The sequence below is a fragment of the Jaculus jaculus genome, chromosome 1 (assembly GCF_020740685.1).
Source record: "Jaculus jaculus isolate mJacJac1 chromosome 1, mJacJac1.mat.Y.cur, whole genome shotgun sequence".
Classification (NCBI taxonomy): domain Eukaryota; kingdom Metazoa; phylum Chordata; class Mammalia; order Rodentia; family Dipodidae; genus Jaculus; species Jaculus jaculus.
Window position 1 is genome coordinate 141,614,959 of NC_059102.1, and position 18,638 is coordinate 141,633,596.

An 18,638-nucleotide genomic window follows, 5' to 3' on the forward strand; every position below is an offset into this window, starting at 1 on the left:
TTTCTGCTCTGTGGCCTCCTGCTTCCCTACTATGTAAGACTCTTCTCAGCTATGTGTATTTCCAACACCCGCCTCCAATCTGAGTCTCCAACAGCCCTCCTTCCCCTGAACAAGCTAATAGCACAAGTCTTCTGAGAGCACCTGGCAAAGCCTCACTGAACAGCAGGCAAAACTGAGAACCAAAGAGGGAAAAGGCTTTCCTAAGACTACACTCTAGGGTTCTGGCCCCAAAGTCCAGGACTATTTCTCCTCTGCCTGCCTGTGGGCTCCTGGTACCTCCAGAGTGGAGTCTATTTCTCGCTGCTTATCACTGGCCCCTGAAGACAAGGAGTGGCACTGCTGGTCCTGGCGGGGACGTGCCAAGGCTCTTGGCTACAAGTGTACCTTACATCTGTCAGGGCGTAAATTTGCATTCTGCATCCAGGAGGCCCTGGTTCCAAGTATGTCAAATGTAATTAATTAGAGCAAACCTTCCGCAACTGTTTTCAAACGCCGTATTAAAGGCTTTGTGCACACAGAACACACCCCGCCGGCCTGCTGAGGCTCCTGAGGTGCTGGGAATGAAAGCTAGGAGGTCCCAAGCCCAGAGCAGGGAACACGGCTTCCACACACATCCCAGTCAGAAGAGCCACCACAGCCAAGGTGGTGGTGGTGGGGGGAGCAGTGTAGCCTAGCCGGAAGTGGGCTCAAGTTCCGTCCAGTCAACTCCAGATCCTGTGTGTCATTCCATCTTGCCCAGCCCCATGAGAGGACAGGACTGCACAGCTCAGGAGCTGTTATAGGCCTGAATTCAAAGGTCACTTAGGCAGCTATGCAACCTTGGGTAATTCCTTTCATCACTGAACCTCAACTTCCTAAACAATAAAAATTCCTGAAAAGCTTGATGGATGGCTGCGCTAAGTGAGATACTAGATGCTAACTGCTTAGCCTAGTGCCTGACATTCAATGCACACTCTGCTAATGTGCAATGATTATACTTCAAGGCAGAAAAAAAATCCATTTTGCAAAACTAAAGTAAGACAAATAAGGATGCTGAACTTTAGCCTTTGACAGCTTCTGATTAAAAGAACGAAAATGCGGCGGGAGAGATGGCTCAGGGTTAAGTGCACTTCCTGTGCAAGCATGAGGGCCTGAGGGGGGCTGCAACAGCCCAGGGTTCAAATCTCCAAAGCCCACCCAAACACCTGGGCATGGGCACATATGCCAGTAACCCCAGTTATGCAAAGGGGAGCACTGACCAGGGAATCACCTGGGCTTGCTAAAAACAGCAAGCCCTGGTTGAGTAAGAAACTTAGACTCAGTAAGAATGGGCCAAAGAGCAACTAGACATCTGACGCTGGGCTCTGGTTACCCCAGTGGAGTTCCCATCTTTTTTTTTTTTGTTTGTTTGTTTTTTTGGACAGAGCCAGGAAGAAAGAGGGGGGGGGGAGTGGGTGCACCAGGGCCTCCAGACACTGCAAATGAACTCCAGATGCATGCGCCCTCTTGTCCATCCGGCTAATGTGGGCCCTGGGGAATCAAACCTGGGTCCTTTGGCCTTGCAGGCAAACACTTTAATCGCTAAGCCATCCCTCCAGCCCATTTCCACCTTTTCACCCTGCTTCAGGGGAGCATATGGGACACTACAAGGGCACACAGACATGCATACACCACCCACAAATGTGCAAGCAAGCAAAACACATATATGTAAAGCAGAATTTCTAACACATGGTTCAAACTTCCTACAGAGCATTCTGTGGAGAAAGAGATGGTGCTGCTCACCCAATGGGCCTGTTGCCCCTCTAGGTCTCAGAACCAAGTGGGATGCCAGGACATAAAAAGGCCAGCTTCTTACCAATTCTTCCCACTGAGACAGCATGTCCTCTGAATCTTCTAGAAGCCTTGCTTCCCAAGCAATGAAAGACAGAAAGACAGATTCAACTGAAGAATGGCTTCCTGTTCCAACCACTAGGACCTGGAGCCTACAGCCCTGTGGTGGTTTGATTCAGGTGTCCCCCATAAACTTAGGTGCTGTGGACGTTAGGTTCCCCAGCTGATGGCAACTGGAAATTAAAGCCTCCTGGAGGAGTGTATTGTTGGGGGAGGGTTTATGTGTATTATAGCCCATGCCAGTGTTTGTCATAGTCTCCTGTTCTTTGTTGTCTACCTTATGTGGGCCAGGGGATGATGTCCACCTTCTGCTCATGCCATTGTTTTCCCCTGCCATCGTGGAGCTTCCCCTCAAGCCTGTGAGCCAAAATAAATCTCTTTTTCCCACAAGCTGCTCTTGGTTGGGTGATTTCTACCAGCAATGTGAACCTGACTGCAACAAGCCCCTAATGTGACTTGGTCTCCACACCCACCCAGCCCTGATGCATTCCAAAGACGTCAAGTCCCAGCTCAAAGACTTCAGAGACTTCAGAATCGGATGGTAGGCTGAAAAACTGTCAGTGGCTTGTCTTCTCTATTTGTTTCTGCCAATCCTGTTCTAGAGACTTTCTTCCACCAAAGCTCTTGGCTCAGAACTTGGCACTGAGAGGCTGTACCAATCCATTCCTCCTCCTTCCATGTGCATGCCTCTGTCATGCTCCCATCATATCCACTGTTTTCACCACCCAGCTACACCAAGCCCACATCATCCTATCCACCACCAACCTCCTCCCAGCAAGTCTCAAGGCCTGCAGTCTGCCCAGAGAACTGACAAAGCTGCCGTGTCTCCAGCGGAGCCTCTGCCCCTCTCTGGGGTTCTACTTCCTCAACCACAGAAAAAGCAGGTGGGGCCAGGTTGTCTTAGGTGGCACTATCCTATAGAAACATAGCATGCAGGCTGGGGAGATGGCTCAGTGAGTCAAGCGCTGGCAGCACAAGGATGAAGACTTGAGTCCAGATGTCTAGCACCGCACAGAAAGCCAGACCTGGTGGTGCATGCCTGTAATCCCAGCTGAAGAGGCAACAGAGATGGGGAATCCTTACAGCTCATTAGTTAGCTCTCTAGTCAAATCAGTGAATTCTAAGGTCAGCAAGAGACTCTGTCTCAAAGAATAATGTGGCGAGAGACTAAGGAAGACCCCTGATGTTGACCTCTGACCTTGCATACACACACACACACACACACACACACACACACACACACATGTATATACACCAATATAGATACAAACAAGCATACACAGAGAAAGAAAGAGGAAAAATATAACATATAACCCAAGCATGGAGGCACATGTCTTTCTTTAATCCCAGCACTAGGGAAGCAGAGGTAAGACAGCTGTGAGTTAGGGCCAGCCTGGGACTAGAGAGCGAGTCCCAGGTCTAGAATGAGAACCTACATCAAAAAAACTAAAAACTTTATACACACACACACACACACACACACATATATATACATATATACATGAATGAATGAATGAAGTGCCAAGTGGGTAATCTCAAAGTTCATTGCATTGCTTTAAAAAAACTGTAAAATTAATCTTTATAACTTATCTTATTTAAACCAACATAGAAAATATTGCTTCAACTGTCACCAGTATTAAAAATTATAAATGGTGTCAGTTAGATTTTTTTCCTAGTCAGTCTTTAGATTGTGATGTAAACTGACAAACCTTATTTCCATTGCTTGATAGCCACATGCAGCTGGTGGCTTCCAAAACATCCTGAATGGCAGAGGCTCAGATCACCTCCAGTCTTTCTGATTCTCAAAAGAAGACCAACCACAAAGTAAATTCCTAGTGCCCCACTGTAGCAAACACACTTAAAACTTTGATAGTTGTTTTTCCCAGCTGATGAAATTTAAAAAAGAAATCTTTGATATCCAAATATGTCTTCGTCACCTCTGTGGGCATTCCAAGTGAGCTGATTATGGCCACTTGGCCCACAAAACTGAGTCCCAAATGAAACAAAATACAAATTCTCTGTAAAACTTATTGGATAAAAATTCCCACCTTCATTCTCTCAATTTTCAAAAAGAAAATGCTGGGGCAGGAGGGAATTTATATGTCAAGACTCTAAGCTCAGAGTGAACGGTCTTGGATGGTAACACCCTGTGCACAAGCCAAGACAGCTTCTGACTTTGAATGTAATGAGCAAAGCTGCAAGCCGGAAACTTGCCAAAGGCCACAGAGCCTCTTCCACTCACAAGGGATCTGTTAGGCCTAACTCCTCCCCAGGTCTCCTCCCCAGGTCTCCTCCCAGGCTTCCTCTGAGGCCCAGGGCTAGCCCCAAGAATCAGATCTTGCACCCCTGCCCAGTTCGCCTGATTCCAGAGAGGATGCTCCTGTTTGGTCCACAAGGGACGAGGAGGCTGATGTCACCTGATTACACCCACTCTTTCACTTATATGAAGGTCCATTCTGCTTAGTCAGCCAAATTATTTCTATCATTTTCCTGTCAACTCAATTCCATCCTCACCTCATTCCCCTTCTTTCCTTTATAAGAAAAGAATGGAGCCATTGCCAATGTGCCTTTCCAGGTCTTTGCTGTGTATTAAGCACTCTGGAATCCCATCACTACTGGGATGTTCTCTGGCAGGAAGCTTTGATGAAGTTGAGAATGGGCTGACTTCCTCATTAATAGATAGGGGTCACGTGGGCAGTGACCCCCAGGGAAGGCTAGCCTCACCTCACACACACTGAAATGGAAGGAGGCTGTTGCCTCAAGCTCAGACCCTGTGAAAGGCTTCAGAATTCCCAACTTTTTAAACCCAGGGCTAGCAAAATGACAAAGTATAATACAAGGAGGTAAGGGACCCATTCACCTGTAGACACTGATCTGTGATTACCAGCTACACAATTTACCCAGGATGGCACTAGGAATCAGTGATGAATCCTAACTACAAAAATTCACATGTAAGAAAACTTAACACCATGAGCAGGGCTTCAATTTACAAGGCATTTTCAAATGTGTCCTCTCAATTCCTTCCTGTGAAGAAGCCTTACCAGCCCATTTCCCAGATGTAGAAATTACAGGTACTGAAAGACTATGCATTTTCTGTAGTCTCAGTGTGTTACAATTTCAGGCCATCATCTGGGGACCCCAGGGCCTGCCTTGCCCCTATAAAGTCATCTATACTGTACAAGAAGGGAGGCACACCCCCTTCAGCCACAGTCACCCCAGCTAACCCCCCCATCTCCACTTTGGAAACCTGATCATTCTGCACAATCAGGCTGAGAAGCAGGTCATCCAGCCCACTTTGATGACAGCCCCAAGGGTGTCTAATTATAACAGGGAAGGGAGGAGCCAGGATTCTTTGGCTATTTCTCAAGACCAAATTAACTTTAATTCCTTTTGACTCAGTATATATGTGTAGAATAGGAAAAGCACTGGTTATGGAGTCAAGAAATCTGAGGCTTTGAATCCTACCCCTGTCCATTTGCTAACGTTTGAGCAAAGTCTCTCCACCTTCCTCTACAGCCTCAATTTCTCAGCTTGTATGCTGGGAGTCAGGGTGACTAGATCAGGAAGAACTAATTGGCTTTGTGTCTTATGTTAAACTTAACTGAATGATAGCATCATACAAAGATACACTGAGCTACCAGACAACTCAATAGAAAATAGAAAAGTGCTTAATTAGTGATGTCTACCGCAAACTTGAAAATGGGAAGTAGCACAAGTATGTTACCTAGACCATCCCTGAACAGGTAACATGGGGAAGTTGGAAAGTCTCTGGTTTGTTACAAAGCTGCTTTCTCCTACCTCACAATTGTGCAACATTTTCATCACCACCACTATTATCATCAATAATATCATCCTCATCAATAGTATCATCATCTCCAAATTACAGATAAGAAGAAGGAAGTGTGGAGAAGTAAAGCACTTTTTTTTTTTTTTGCAAACATCACATAATAATAAGTAAGTGATGGGGCAGAGAGGAGGACCAAGCCTTGTCTCTCCAGCTTGGATGTGTTCACTCCTTAGAAATATCAAACTAGTATTCTACAAGACAACTCATCTGAGTGGCTATGAGGATAGGACCACCCATTTTCAAGACTTTACTTCTCCCCAACTGGCAGTTTCTATCCTTTTGAGGAGAATGTCATAGCAAAAAATATGAAGGCCAAAGACATGACAGGAAAGGCAGGACAAGTGAAGCAAGCCCGAGTCCCAGACACCTCTTCCCAAGGTGAGGTCCTGCCTTCTGTGCATAGGTGGGTTACTAAAACCAAGAAAGGGCAAGGTGAAAAACAAACAGCAGAGTTTGGAACTCTCTAGGGTCACAGCACCCTGCCAGTAGCCAGACATGTGGCCTTCTAAAAGAACACATCTACTTTAGGTACCCTTCACTTCAGGAAAATGTGAACACCTAAGACACATCATCAACCTTAAGCTGGGATTCCTGTTCACTTACTGAATTGCTAGAATGATGGTGTCTTATAAAGAATTGGAAGAAAAATTTCAGTAAATAAACAATATAAATAATGCTCTGTTTTCTGCCATTCATTTTAGTTGATTTGGTATCTGCGAACCAGAATCTGAACAGAGATGGGAACTAGCTGGACATCAATGATGGAAGTCTGAGGAACTCTTGTGTCCTGATGTTCTGCACATAGCCTCCCTGCATCCAGCTCCTGGGCTAGCGGCTAAGACAGCACTCTGCTCACACAGTTTCCTGGAAGCACCAATCTGTGCCCCGCCCGTACCTCCTGCAACTCAGCTATGGACTTGGTTCCCCTGCAGCCTCTCATCTAAAGAAATGCCATATAGAAAGTAAGGAGGGTAGAGGTTGAGTGGTCAGAAGAGTTGTTTTAACGTCAAGACTTTAAAATCAAAGGAAGCGTTTCTCTGCCTCCAGATGCTACACCAGCTTCCCCCTTTCACTTGTGTACGTCTGTGGCACACGTGGCAGCAGTTGACATCAAGTGCCTTCCTCCACCACTCTCCGCCTTAGTTACTGAGACAGAGTTCTCACTGGAGCCCAGAGTTTGCCCATTAGGCTCGACTGGCTCACCAGCTTGTGTCCAGGCAATTCCTGGATTGAAATCAGGAGAGCCGGGGTTACAAGTGGGCTACCACACCTGGTCGGCATGTATGTGAACTCTGGAGTCTGAACTCAGTTCCTCATGCCTGCATAGCAAGTGCCTTGCCCATTGACTCATCTCCTCAGTTCCAAAGCAGTCTTCTCTAACCAAGGAAGGCAGCCACAAGCTGCGCAGCAGCTACTTTAGACCAAATGGCCACACTCAAATTGTCATGCACTCTTCAAATCCCATGGAGCTATTTCCAAAAGTCAAATTAAGTCATCAATATTGATGGAGCTGCTACTCTGTGCCAGACCCTAAAATGAATAAGCTGTGACCTCTCCCCTGATGTAAGTCACCAGTTGGCTAGGGAAACAGAAATGCAAACAGCAAGCCCTCCTGTGAGTTCCTGGGGTTTGGGGTCACAGGGAGGGGGAGATTATGTCATCTGGAGAAGAGGTACCCTGCCACCATGGGCACAGACCAAAGAGGGTAGCTACAGGCAGGGCCCAGATTAGTGATTAGGATGTATCCCTTTTAAAGGCTGTGCCACTGGCTTGGAAATAGATCCAGAAAATATTTGGAGAAGGTAGAACAACCCTGGAGTGAGTGCTGAGAACATCTTGACACCAAAGCCTCATCTCTGTTGGTTTTGAAGCCACAATAAAAATATGTGCACTGGGGGACTGGAGGGATGGCTTAGCAATTAAGGTGCTTGCCTGCAAAGCCAAAAGACCCAGGTTCAATTCCCCAGGACCAGCATAAGCCAGATGTATAAGAGGGTGGGTGCATCTGGAGTTCGTTTGCAGTGGCTGGAGGCCCTGGTGCGCCCATTCTCTCCCTCTCTCTCTTCCTCTCTCTCCTTCCCTTCCTCCCTCCCTCTCTCCCTGCCTAATTCTGTATCTCTCTTTCAAATCAATAAATACTTTAGGAAAAAATATGTGCACTGGGACAGGGGAGATGGCTCAGTCGGCCAAGTGCTTGCTAAGCAAGCACAAGAACGTGAGTTTGGATGCCCAGAATCTTTGTAAATGCTGGGTGTGATGGTGCAGACCTGTAATCCAGAGTTGGGAAGGCAGAAGCAGCTGATGAGAGGACAGTTGTTTATACTGGCTTATAGTCTTGAAGGGAAGCTTCATAATGAAGGGACAAGCACAGCATGAGCAGAGGTTGGACATCACCTCTTTCATAACAGGTGGACCTCCACAGCATAAGCATGAGACCAAATCCAGCAGAAGGGAGCTGAATGTAACACCCCTAAGCCTTCTCCCAACAACACCTCCTCTAGCAAGGCTTCTCCTCCCAAACTGGCATCAGCTTGGAACCAAACATTCAGAACACATCGAGTTTACAGGGGACACCTAATTCAAACCACACTAGTCTACCTGCATCAGTGAGCTCTAGGTCCAAGGAGACCCTGTCTCAATAAATAAGGTGGAAAACAGAAACACGTGACATGGATCTCTGGCCTCAACACATACATGCATACACATACATGTGCACTCACATATAAACACACACACACATACACATCACACACACATACATATGCAAAAAAAAGAGTGCATACTCTGTACCCATCTAAAGAGAAGCATGTAGCCCCAGCACTAAGAAGACTCCACCAAGTTTCTAGAACTATCCAAAGTGGTGTTTGTGGGACTCCCCAGTGGAAAGCCAATGGCTACATAATCAAGTGTCAACTAAAGTGTTGGCCACCTTCTAAAGGCCTCACAGGGTGGGGTGTTTTCTCACAAACTGCTTCATTCCATCATACAGTACCCTTCAAAGTCACGATCCACTTCTTTTTCCAAACAAGAAATGACATTCCCAAAGAAAACAAAGTTCACCACACCATGAGGTTGGATTTCAAAGACTGGACCAGCGGACCTCAAATCCAGCTTTCCATTTTGCCAGTAGGAGTAAATGTCAGAAACATCTATGTGTCTGATTTAAGACCCACTCTGGGAGAATTTCCTGGTGGTTCCATGCTTTCAGTTAAGAATTTCTGGGAATACATCCCTTATACTGAAAACTTAAAATGGGTAGTCAGGAGCCCTAGGGGTATAACATCTGCTGATGTCTGGATAAGTGTATATGCTATGCTTATCAAACTGCCCAGTAAGTACTTCTCTTAATATTCATACCCTTATATTAATGCTACTCTCACTTTGGGTAAAGAATCTCTTTTCAGATGGCAGTGACCTTGGGACGACTCAGAAGGTAGCATGGTTCAGAAAAGTGACTAGAGTACCAAGTAACATCTTGATCACACCTTTCAAGGCTCAGGGTCTAATGTGGAAGAGGTGGCAGAAAGAATGTAAGAGCCAAAGGAAGGGTAGGACTCCTTACAATGTGCTCCCTCCAGACACAAAATGGCCTGGATATCCATGACCTCATAGCGCCTGACACTACCTACACAAGACCATCATAAGAGGAGGCAAAGATCATGACATCAAAATAAAAGAAAGACTTATTGAGATGGGGAGGGGATATGATGGAGAATGGAATTTCAAAGGGGAAAATGGGGGGAGGGAGGATATTACCATGGGATATTTTTTATAATCATAGAAAATGTTTTAAAAATTTGAGAAAAATTAAATTAAATTAAAAAACAAATTTTAAAAAAAGAATTGGATTTCTGTGCTAGAGAGATGGCTTAGTGGTTAAGGTGCTTGCCTGCAAAGCCAAAGGACCCAGGCTTGATTCCCCAGGACCCACATAAGCCAGATGCACAAGGGGGCGCACACATCTCAAATTTGTTTGCAGCTGCAGTGGCTAGAGACCCTGGCGTGCCATTCTCCACCCCCCCCCCGTCCCACTTATCTCTCTCCCTCCCTCCCTCCCTCCCTCTCTCTTTCACAATTAAATAGAAAGATTAAAAACTTTTAACAAAACATTTTGAAAACAAAAAGAATTGGATTTTGTTGGCATGCTATCTCCCCCATACACACACGTGTGTGTCACACACACACACACACACATCCTCCCTCTCTCGTGGTCCAGCCTTTCTGTATCTTCACCTGTCTTCTAGGCAACTTGATTCTAAACTCACCTCCAGTGACCACTCCCTACCCTGTTCAGCGTCAGCAGCACAACGCCTGCCACGTCCTTCTGGAGGTTCCAGCCATCAATGTCATTTTCAATTACGGCATTTGGCAGAAGACTGTCTTGGGGCAAAAAGGAGGGAGATGTGTACCGCTTTGGCCAAGAGGGGATACCATGGACAGATTTCATAGCTACTGGAGTGCTGAAATGCTATCAGATGGGACTCAGGGAGGAAGACCCACCAAAAAGCCAAGAGGATTGAAAGGCCTTGCTAACCTGAAGCCAACCAGAGCAATGACCAGATGGAACATGAGTCTGGGTCTGGGTCTGGCCCTGCACTATCCACTAATGTCTCCAAACACATACACTACTCAACACAGGAAATGTATCTGCCAGTCAGATCTCAAGTGCACTGAAGGAAGGAGATGCATACAAATTTAAAAAACTTCACACTTTCCCCCTCTCCCAAAAAAAGAATATGAAATGTCACATTAATTGAAATAATGGTATTTTTCAAATACTGGCTATAAAATTTATTTTACTAAAATTGACAGCACCTATTCCTTTTACTTGTTTTAATACCATACTCAAAATTTTTAAATCACGTGGTTTGACTTATAGTTTGAACTCTGAATCTGTTGCATCACATTGGCCTGACAGGTTTAAAGATGAGGAGATTAAGGAATCAATTCTGGAGTTTCAAAAGAAGTGTATTCACACGCACACACACACAGAGACAGACAGACAGACAGAGACAGAAACAGACAGACACTCATGAGACTGATTAGAACTGAAATATAGCACCAACAAGGGCTAACTCCAGAAAGATTACTATGGCAACTTTAAGTGAAGTAGGAAATAGAAGTAACTGACAGCCACCCTTCTTACCACAGCTCGGCTCCACAGTACCATCCATCACCTCTCCTACATGAGGACCTGGCAACAATGCCTCCCTCCTTCCAGCAAGGCCGGCCCACAGGTGCCCTTGAAGTGACACTAACAAGGAAGAAAACAGGTGGCACAGGACACTTATCCCACACAGTTCCCCTACAGTTCACTAAGGAAAAAATTAGAAAACAAAGTATGTAGAATAAAGCAAGATATTTACAGCACAGTCTGAAAGCTCATCTAATTCAATACCATAGGATTTGGGGATCTTTTGACTATGACCCACAATAGGAAATATATTTCACATCTTACACAAACATCTACACACATCAGTAAGTTTCATGAGCTGGTGCCTACCTGTATCCTGTACTAGCCTCTGCTATGTTTGTCTGCCTGGAATCTATGCCATTCCCGCCCCATCTCTTAAGGCTGACCAGGACTTACCAATTTGACCTTACAACCTTCCAAGGTCAGTGAATGGCCGTCTAGCTGGGACACAGTAATTGACACATATGCTCCCCACACTCTGCTTCTTGACCACTGCACCTGTCTCTAGAATACAGGAGACCACGTGTGGCCTCAGCTCTCTCTACTCTGTGATTCTAGAGTTAGAATCAGAAATGAAAGCAGTGTATTCCTATCTTCAGTTTCATCCACTGTACTCTTTTCACAAACATAATTGTTTCTTGAGACTATCTAGGGAAAAGTAAGGTGATAAAGGTCACACAAGAAGACTTTGGGAGAGCTAAACCTTCGTACCTACAAAGCCACTCTGTATCACCAGAGAGAAGAGATAACTGTCACACAAACATTACAAGAACACGGAAAACAATGAGAATTCACTATGCCCACGAAAAGTCAGCTCATTTCTATCCAGTCAAAAGGGCAAGGAAGTTCTTGTCACCGACCAAGGACTTTGGTCAATGGAAGCAGCAGGTAAAATGGGGAAGAAACCATATCTGACCCTGGAAGAGTGGACAACTATTTCCCAAGTGAAGCAAGCCAGGGGCTGTTTGTTCATCTTCCAGAACAGCTGACTAGCCATCTTTGTTGGTCTAGTAAAAAGCAAGAACCTCTGTTCAACTTCACCTCTGCCAAGGGCTCAAAGTATAAGCAAACCCTTCTTCCCAGCTTGGTCCAAAGTCAAGCTAGGAAATTTCAGGTCCCTGAAATTTCAAACCTTATTAAGAAAAATAGAAAGAAGAAAGAAAGAAAGAGAGAGAGAGAGAGAGAAAGGAAGGAAGGAATCATCTTTGGGCAGAAATACAAAACATTAAGTAACAAGTCTTCATTATGAAACTGAGTACAAATGATCTTTCACCAAAATAATTCAGGCCATCATCAAATTACCAGCCCTCAAGTCCAATTTGCAAGATCTTTTGACCAATATTAGAGTATAACAAACAGGCACAGACTAATAAAAAAAAAGTTCCTAAATATATTTCTGGTCATATTTCACCTGAAAGAGAGGTGGGGGAAAGGCCCAAGTCAGATCTCACACCAGAGACACCAATAGAAACAAAAGGAAGCTAGCCCCGCCCCCACAGGACCATCATGCACTTCTGTTTCCTTTACAACAAACAAGCACGATCAGAATAAGCAATTCTGTAAGGGGAGGGGGGTGTGGAAACAGGTGTACAAAAACAGAAGTGACTGCCCATAAACCATAACAATATGAGAATAAAATCTTTAACAAAATACAATGTAGGAATCTGAGTTGTATGTCAGGAGATTGCAACCACACAAAGGGACATGCTGCAATGTTTATTTCTTGCACCAGAAATAACCTGTTATCTATAACCCTGACCTTTTCTCAGATGTTCCTGCCCCATCCAACTTCAGTCCTCCTCCTCCTCCATCCCTGCTAAACATGGGCCTACCATCTCATGAGGCCTCTAGAACCCTTTGGAAATCAGAAATTCCTTGACCGTCCTGGCATCGCCCTAAATAATTCAACATAAAAAAATTTTAATTATGCTACTTAAGGAAGAAAAAAAAAAGCTCATTCCAAATATGTCAGAATGTGACCAGTCAGCCCTGAAGGATTTCTTTACTAAAAAAATTAAATCTCCCAAATGCAATAGAACTGAGGGGGAAGAATGTCAAAGCTGTGCCGCTGAAACACATTTCACAGGATGGATGTCCCCTCAGAAACCCACTTTCCATAAAACAGGTTAGGAAAGCTATGGACTGGGGCCACCAGATCTGCCAAGACCAGCTAGTGGCTGCCTACAGGGGGCTAGGGCCATCTATGTCCTTGCCCTTGGTGACCCGCCGTTATCTCCCACCCCAAGTCCCACAAGGGAAAGCCCCCCAACTACAGGTCCTACGAAGATGCTCCTACTAGACTGAAAAATTAGAACTTTCTTTTGGCTCAAAATACCCAGTACATTCAGTCAGATATTAATTAATCACAAATTACCCTTTAGGTAGAGAATCTTATTTTTGTCCTTGTAAATTTCAATTCAGTCAATATTTGTCATCTGAATTTTTTTTTCTTTTTTGTTTCACCTTCACTTGATTCATTTTAAGGCCAAAATCTGTCTGTACAAATGCTTTCATATTCCTAAGGTATCTTTGGGTTTGGCTTTTGTATTTTGGTTTTTCCTTTAAAGAAAATAATAAATTTTGTAGATAGAATCAGCTGAGTTGGTGTTTTATTCTATTTCTTAAGTAATTTACAGGGAAAATGGCTCAGAATCAGAATTTTCATCTCTCTGCCATCCTCTCACTCTCTCTCTCTTTTTTCTTGCTAGGTTAATACAATTTTTCTTTTTTTTTCTTTTTTTTTTTGCTATGGCCCCCCCCCATGATCAAGGCTAATACATTTCTTCTCTTTTAAAAGTAATCAAAAATTTATATAAAATATATAATATTAATAAATTGCTGAGCCCACACCATAATCAAAGAGGTCTGAGAGCAACCTGGATAAAAAAAAAAGAAGAAATAATAATGCTAATAAAAATTTTAAATTGGAAGTGAACAAGACAGAGAAGGGAACATTTTCTGCCTGAACAAGGATTTCTTAGTCCTTGTCTTCATCAATGGAGTCAGTTGCATGTCATAAAAAAATGGGCTTCTGTGAATCCACTGTTAGTTTTTTCATAATAATGTTAATTATGCATATCTTATTTTAATGGCGGCCTCTCCTACAAGTCTGTTGGCTACTCAGTTTGTATAATATATGAATTTACATTTTTTCCCCATTGAATATTGCTCAAAAAAGGTTCCTGACATTTTCTGGATAAAACAACAATAAAAAAAAAGAAATGCCTAGACCTTTCAGGAAACAAAATCAGAAAACAGTCATAATTATTCCATCAAAAAAAAAAAAAACCACCACACAGAACCTAACAACAAAAAAACAGAAAAAAAGAAAGACAGTATTTCACTTTAACTTTTCTAGTTTGTGTTTCTTTAGAATCTTAGAATTTAAATGCAGTTAAAATATAAATGCAAATTTTTTTAAACTACAATTTTTGGGTGTGTCCAAAGCCAATATTTTAGGCTCTATTTTCTTTTTCAAATCTGTCTTTCTTGGAAATGGAAAAACTTTAAATATTGCCAAATGGTAAAATTAATCATTTTTACCCGCTGATCAAAACAAGTCCCAAATTACAATGAATTCCAATTTCTAATTGCTTCATACAGCCAATTCTCCCAGTTTCACTAAACTCAACTATTTCCCTCCTTTCCACTTTCCAATTAGTTTTTTTTTTTCTTCAAAGTAAAACGAGCAGGATAGCCAAACTGTCTTTGCTTTTAGGAGGTGTCTTTGCTAGCCCCCCTTCAAGAATTGAATTCATTCAAATTCCAGCTTAATTTTCATTTACATATTATCTGGATTTGGCTTCAGAAATAAAAATTGTCTTCATGCTTTTGCAAAGATCAAAGTGAAATTTTTCACTTCAAAAAAGAAAAAAAAAGAATCTTTTCCACCTCTGTTGCCTGGCAGAGTAAACTTTTGGAAAAATAAGAAATAAAAAATATTTCTTTTCAATTTTAATTTCTCTCTTTTTTTTATTTACGAAATAGTATCCTCTAGGTGGCGTCGTTTTAATGGGAAAAAACTACCGTTTGAAGAAAAATTAGAAAAAAAAAATTGAGAAAGGGAAATATGGCCTAAAAAAAATAATATATATAATATATATATTGCAAAGATGAGGGGGCTTGGAAGGAAAGCTTTCCCCGAAGGGGTCACCCGAGACCCCGAGCGCAAAAGAGGGTTAGGGGGAAATTGCGAATTTCGAGGGGGGGGTAACGAGCTGCAAGAGGTTGCAATTTTTTTTTTTTTTTTTCTTTTTGCAAAATGTGAATTGTCCAAACTGCAATGGCTGCTCTGTTCTCTCGTCGCTTTGTTTTCTGGGCTCAGGTCCGAGGCACGGGCTTCCAGTGGGGCGTCAGGGTGGGGGGTCCCCCAAGACGTCGCCGCCGCCCCCGCCCTCCCCGCGCCCCGCCGCGCCCGCGCCGGGGGACCGAGGTGCTCCCGGGGACCCCCGACCCTCCCGGCGGCGCCCACAAAACCGCCCGCCGGCGTGCCGGGCGCCGGGCATCCCGCGGGGCTGGCGCTCGGGCAGCGCGCCGCCGCCCCCGCCCTCGCCCCGGTGCCCGGGCCGAGCCGCCCCGGCCCCACCGCGTACCTGCGGAGCCGCCGCGCCGCCCGGCTGGCTCATGGGTCCGTGCGGGAGGAGGCGGCCCGGCGCGTCCTGCTCCTCCCGGGCCGGGCTGCGCCGCGCGCACAATGCCGCCGCCGCCGCCGCCGCCGCCGCCGCCGCCGCCGCCGCCGCCGCTCCCTCCTCCGCCCGCCCCGCTCGGGCCGGGGGGCGGGGGCCGGGGGGCGCCGGGGGGACCGCCGCCTCGCCCCCGCCCGGCCCGCGCCGCCCGCCCGCCCCCGCCGCGCCCCGCCGCCCGCCGCCGCCGCCGCCGCCCGCCGCCCGCCGCCTCGCCCCCGCCGGCCTCCGCGCCGCCGCCGCCAGCTCCGGGCCTCGGCCTCGGCCTCGGCCTCCCGCGCCGCCGGCCTCCGCGCCCGCCCGCCCGCCGCACACAAAGCCGCCGGCCCCCCGCGCCGCCGCGCCCGCCCCCCAAACTTTCCCGCGCCCGGTGCCTCGCAGATAGCGAGGGCCCCTGGGGATCGGAAAAGTTTTTGGGGAGACGCTCGGGGCGGGGCAGAAAGGGTTAATGGGAACTCCTCGCCCCTCCTCCACCACACATAACACCCCCCCCCAAAAAAAATAAATCAGACTGGATTTTAAAATAAAAGTTTTGAAAGAGTAGAATAGAAGGCTAACTGGGAATATTCCTGTCGCCCAGGCCGCCCTTACCCTTTAAGTTTGAAGAACTGACCCTATGTCACACAAGAAGGATGAAGATGTTTTTATTTTCCCTAGCCCTCCCTCAGCAAGATTGATTTTAAATTATTTTATGTGTAATGTCACTGAAGCATCTATTTTATCTATCCTTGCCAATGTTTTAAAAATGTTGGTTCTTTCCAACCTCAAAAATGGCCCTATAGTAAAATGAGAGGTTGGAGGTTAACAAGGTTTAGCCCTGCCTCTCATATTTAGAAAAGAAAAATTTGAGAAATTGCTTCTATGGCAACTAAAAGATGAAAAGTATTTCTTTCCCAAAATCCTAAAATCAAACTTTAAAAAAAAAAAAATTTAGGAATGGCCTTCTTATGACTTAGGAAGGTTTAAAAGGGAGTTTGTTTTGTTTTGGCTCTCTCTCCTCCCTCCAAAATTAGATTTAAAAAAAAAAATTAAAACAGAAAGGCCTGTCTTATATGGAAACTAAAGGAGTCACTGGATCCTTTCTCCATCTTCTGCAGCTGAGGGAAGTGTTAGAATAAAAAGTTGAAGTTGAGTTCATCTCTCACATGAGAGGTGAACGGAAATGTTTCTTTGCCTCCTTTCTCCCCAGGAGAAAATAATGGTATTTTATAAAAAACAAAAGCCTCGGAAAATAAGAGTAAACAGGTGCCTTTTCTCTGCCTCCACCTTAAAAAAAAAAAAAAAAAAAAAAATCAAATGCACTGGCAGTTTTTTTTTTTTTTTTTTTTTTTTTTTTTAATGTTTAAAGAGCTGGATTCCTGAAACAGGAAGGGCTATAGAATTTTCCTCTGAACCTCTTCTGAATCATTATTTTTAAATGTCCCACTCTCCCTGAATTATGTGTTAATCTATGTGGGAGGGATGGGATTAAAAAACCCAATCCTCACACACTTTACCCAGCAAACACACACACAAGAAGGTAAGATCAATCTTCTAGCCACTTCTTACAAACCCCCGAAGTTGGAGAGTCATTTAAAAAAAGAAGGTTATTTGTCTAGCCACCAGCACCTGGCAAGTGTGTTTCTGAGGTTTGGAAGCATCTGCCAAGGCCATTGTGGATTAAGCATGAAGGCTAACTGGCAGCCTGCAGATCGGGGCAAAGTTGGGCCCCATTGAACCCTGAGCTTCCTGCTTCCAGGTAGCCCCCTGCCTACTCCATGCCTTTCCCTGGTGGCTGGGGTCTTGGTGCCTGGAGAGAGGACCCAGGTTCAATGCCTCTCTGGCCCCAACCCTGTTGAGATAGTTCCTGGGCCCCTGCCTCCTTCCCAAAAGCCCTCTTGTGCCCAAGTGGAGCTGGAGGCTCTGGGGTGGAAAAGAACTGTGCCCACAGGAGCATGATGGCTGCCTCACGGTGGTGCAGAGCTGTAGGCCACCAGGGAAAAAAATCCTGTTCTTGGAATCAGGGACACTGGACACAGTAACTATTCAGTGAGTATTGATCGTATGCATGTTGTGTCCAGCAGGGAGGCACAAACACCATCCTCCCATGGCCAGGAGGACCTCTTCAAACAGACTGGTAAGCCTCAGCCTGTAGCTTCTAGTTTATTTGGTCTGGGTTAGGGACCAAGAATTTACATTTCTGGCATGTTCTCAGGTGCTGCTAAGACTGCTGGCCTAGAACAACCTTAAACCCATTTCAGGACACTGAGAAAGTAAAGTTTACAGGTGCAGGGCAGAAACTAAAGGTCTTGCCCACCTTAGGGGCCACCAATGATTTCAGAAGAAATTACTCCACTTGACAGGTGAGTAGAAGCAGCCTTCCCTGGGACCTTAATCTGACAGCAGAGAGTCTCTCTAATCAGGGGTTCTTAGATGAGGTCCTTGGATAGGTTTAAGAATACAGAAACTGTCTCCTGAGCATATACTTGTGTATCTATCTACAGGTGCACTTCCGGGGAGAAAATCTTTAGCTTTCATAAATTTCTCAAAAGTTAGCTTCATCTTGGAATGGCAGGCTGCCTGTCTCCAGGTATATCATAAATCCCACAATATTTATCAGTCTTCTCTTTCTAGAATCATTGCAAACCCCTTCTGCTTTCCCACCACCCATGGATTAGGGCACCTGGGCCTCCTGTCAGCACATTGGACAGAGAGCCCGGGAGCATTTAGCACCAAGGTGAAGGAGTATCTTCTCCCCATGGGTCCCAGCTTCAGAAAGTGGATTCCCACTTCACTGTGTCCCAGCGGGGCCATGGAGAGTATGCTAAAAGATGAAGGCTGAGGTTGGTGGAGGAAGAATCCAGTTCATAGCTGAACCCACACTCTTCCTAATCCATCACCTGCTGTGATTTACCCCTGTCAGGGAGTTAGCAAGCAGGACGGATCTACTGATCTGAGGATCTACACAAGGAAGAGGCTAGGTATCATGTAAGGTGTTTGGGGCCCATCAGTGACACTGAGACCAATAAATATGATGAGACTCAAGTCAATTCACACAGAAGACTTG

At 45.3% G+C, this 18,638-nt stretch overlaps 1 protein-coding gene across 10 annotated transcripts in view; it reads right to left on the reverse strand.

The window, feature by feature from the left end:
• Znf618 (zinc finger protein 618) overlaps positions 1–15,581 on the reverse strand; it is a 210,889-nt gene extending 195,308 nt beyond the window's left edge. For 8 of the 10 annotated variants that reach the window (XM_045143964.1, XM_045143959.1, XM_045143955.1 and 5 more), the window contains exon 1: positions 15,503–15,555. Coding sequence is in view for 1 of the 10 variants with exons in the window: in XM_045143921.1 (XP_044999856.1) it covers positions 15,503–15,535 (33 nt within the window). In the remaining 9 variants the exon portion in view is untranslated. Of the gene's footprint in view, positions 1–15,502 lie in introns of all 10 variants that reach the window. The other 2 variants (XM_045143945.1, XM_045143921.1) reach the window with 2 other exon arrangements.
• Between the last annotated feature and the right edge of the window lie 3,057 nt (positions 15,582–18,638).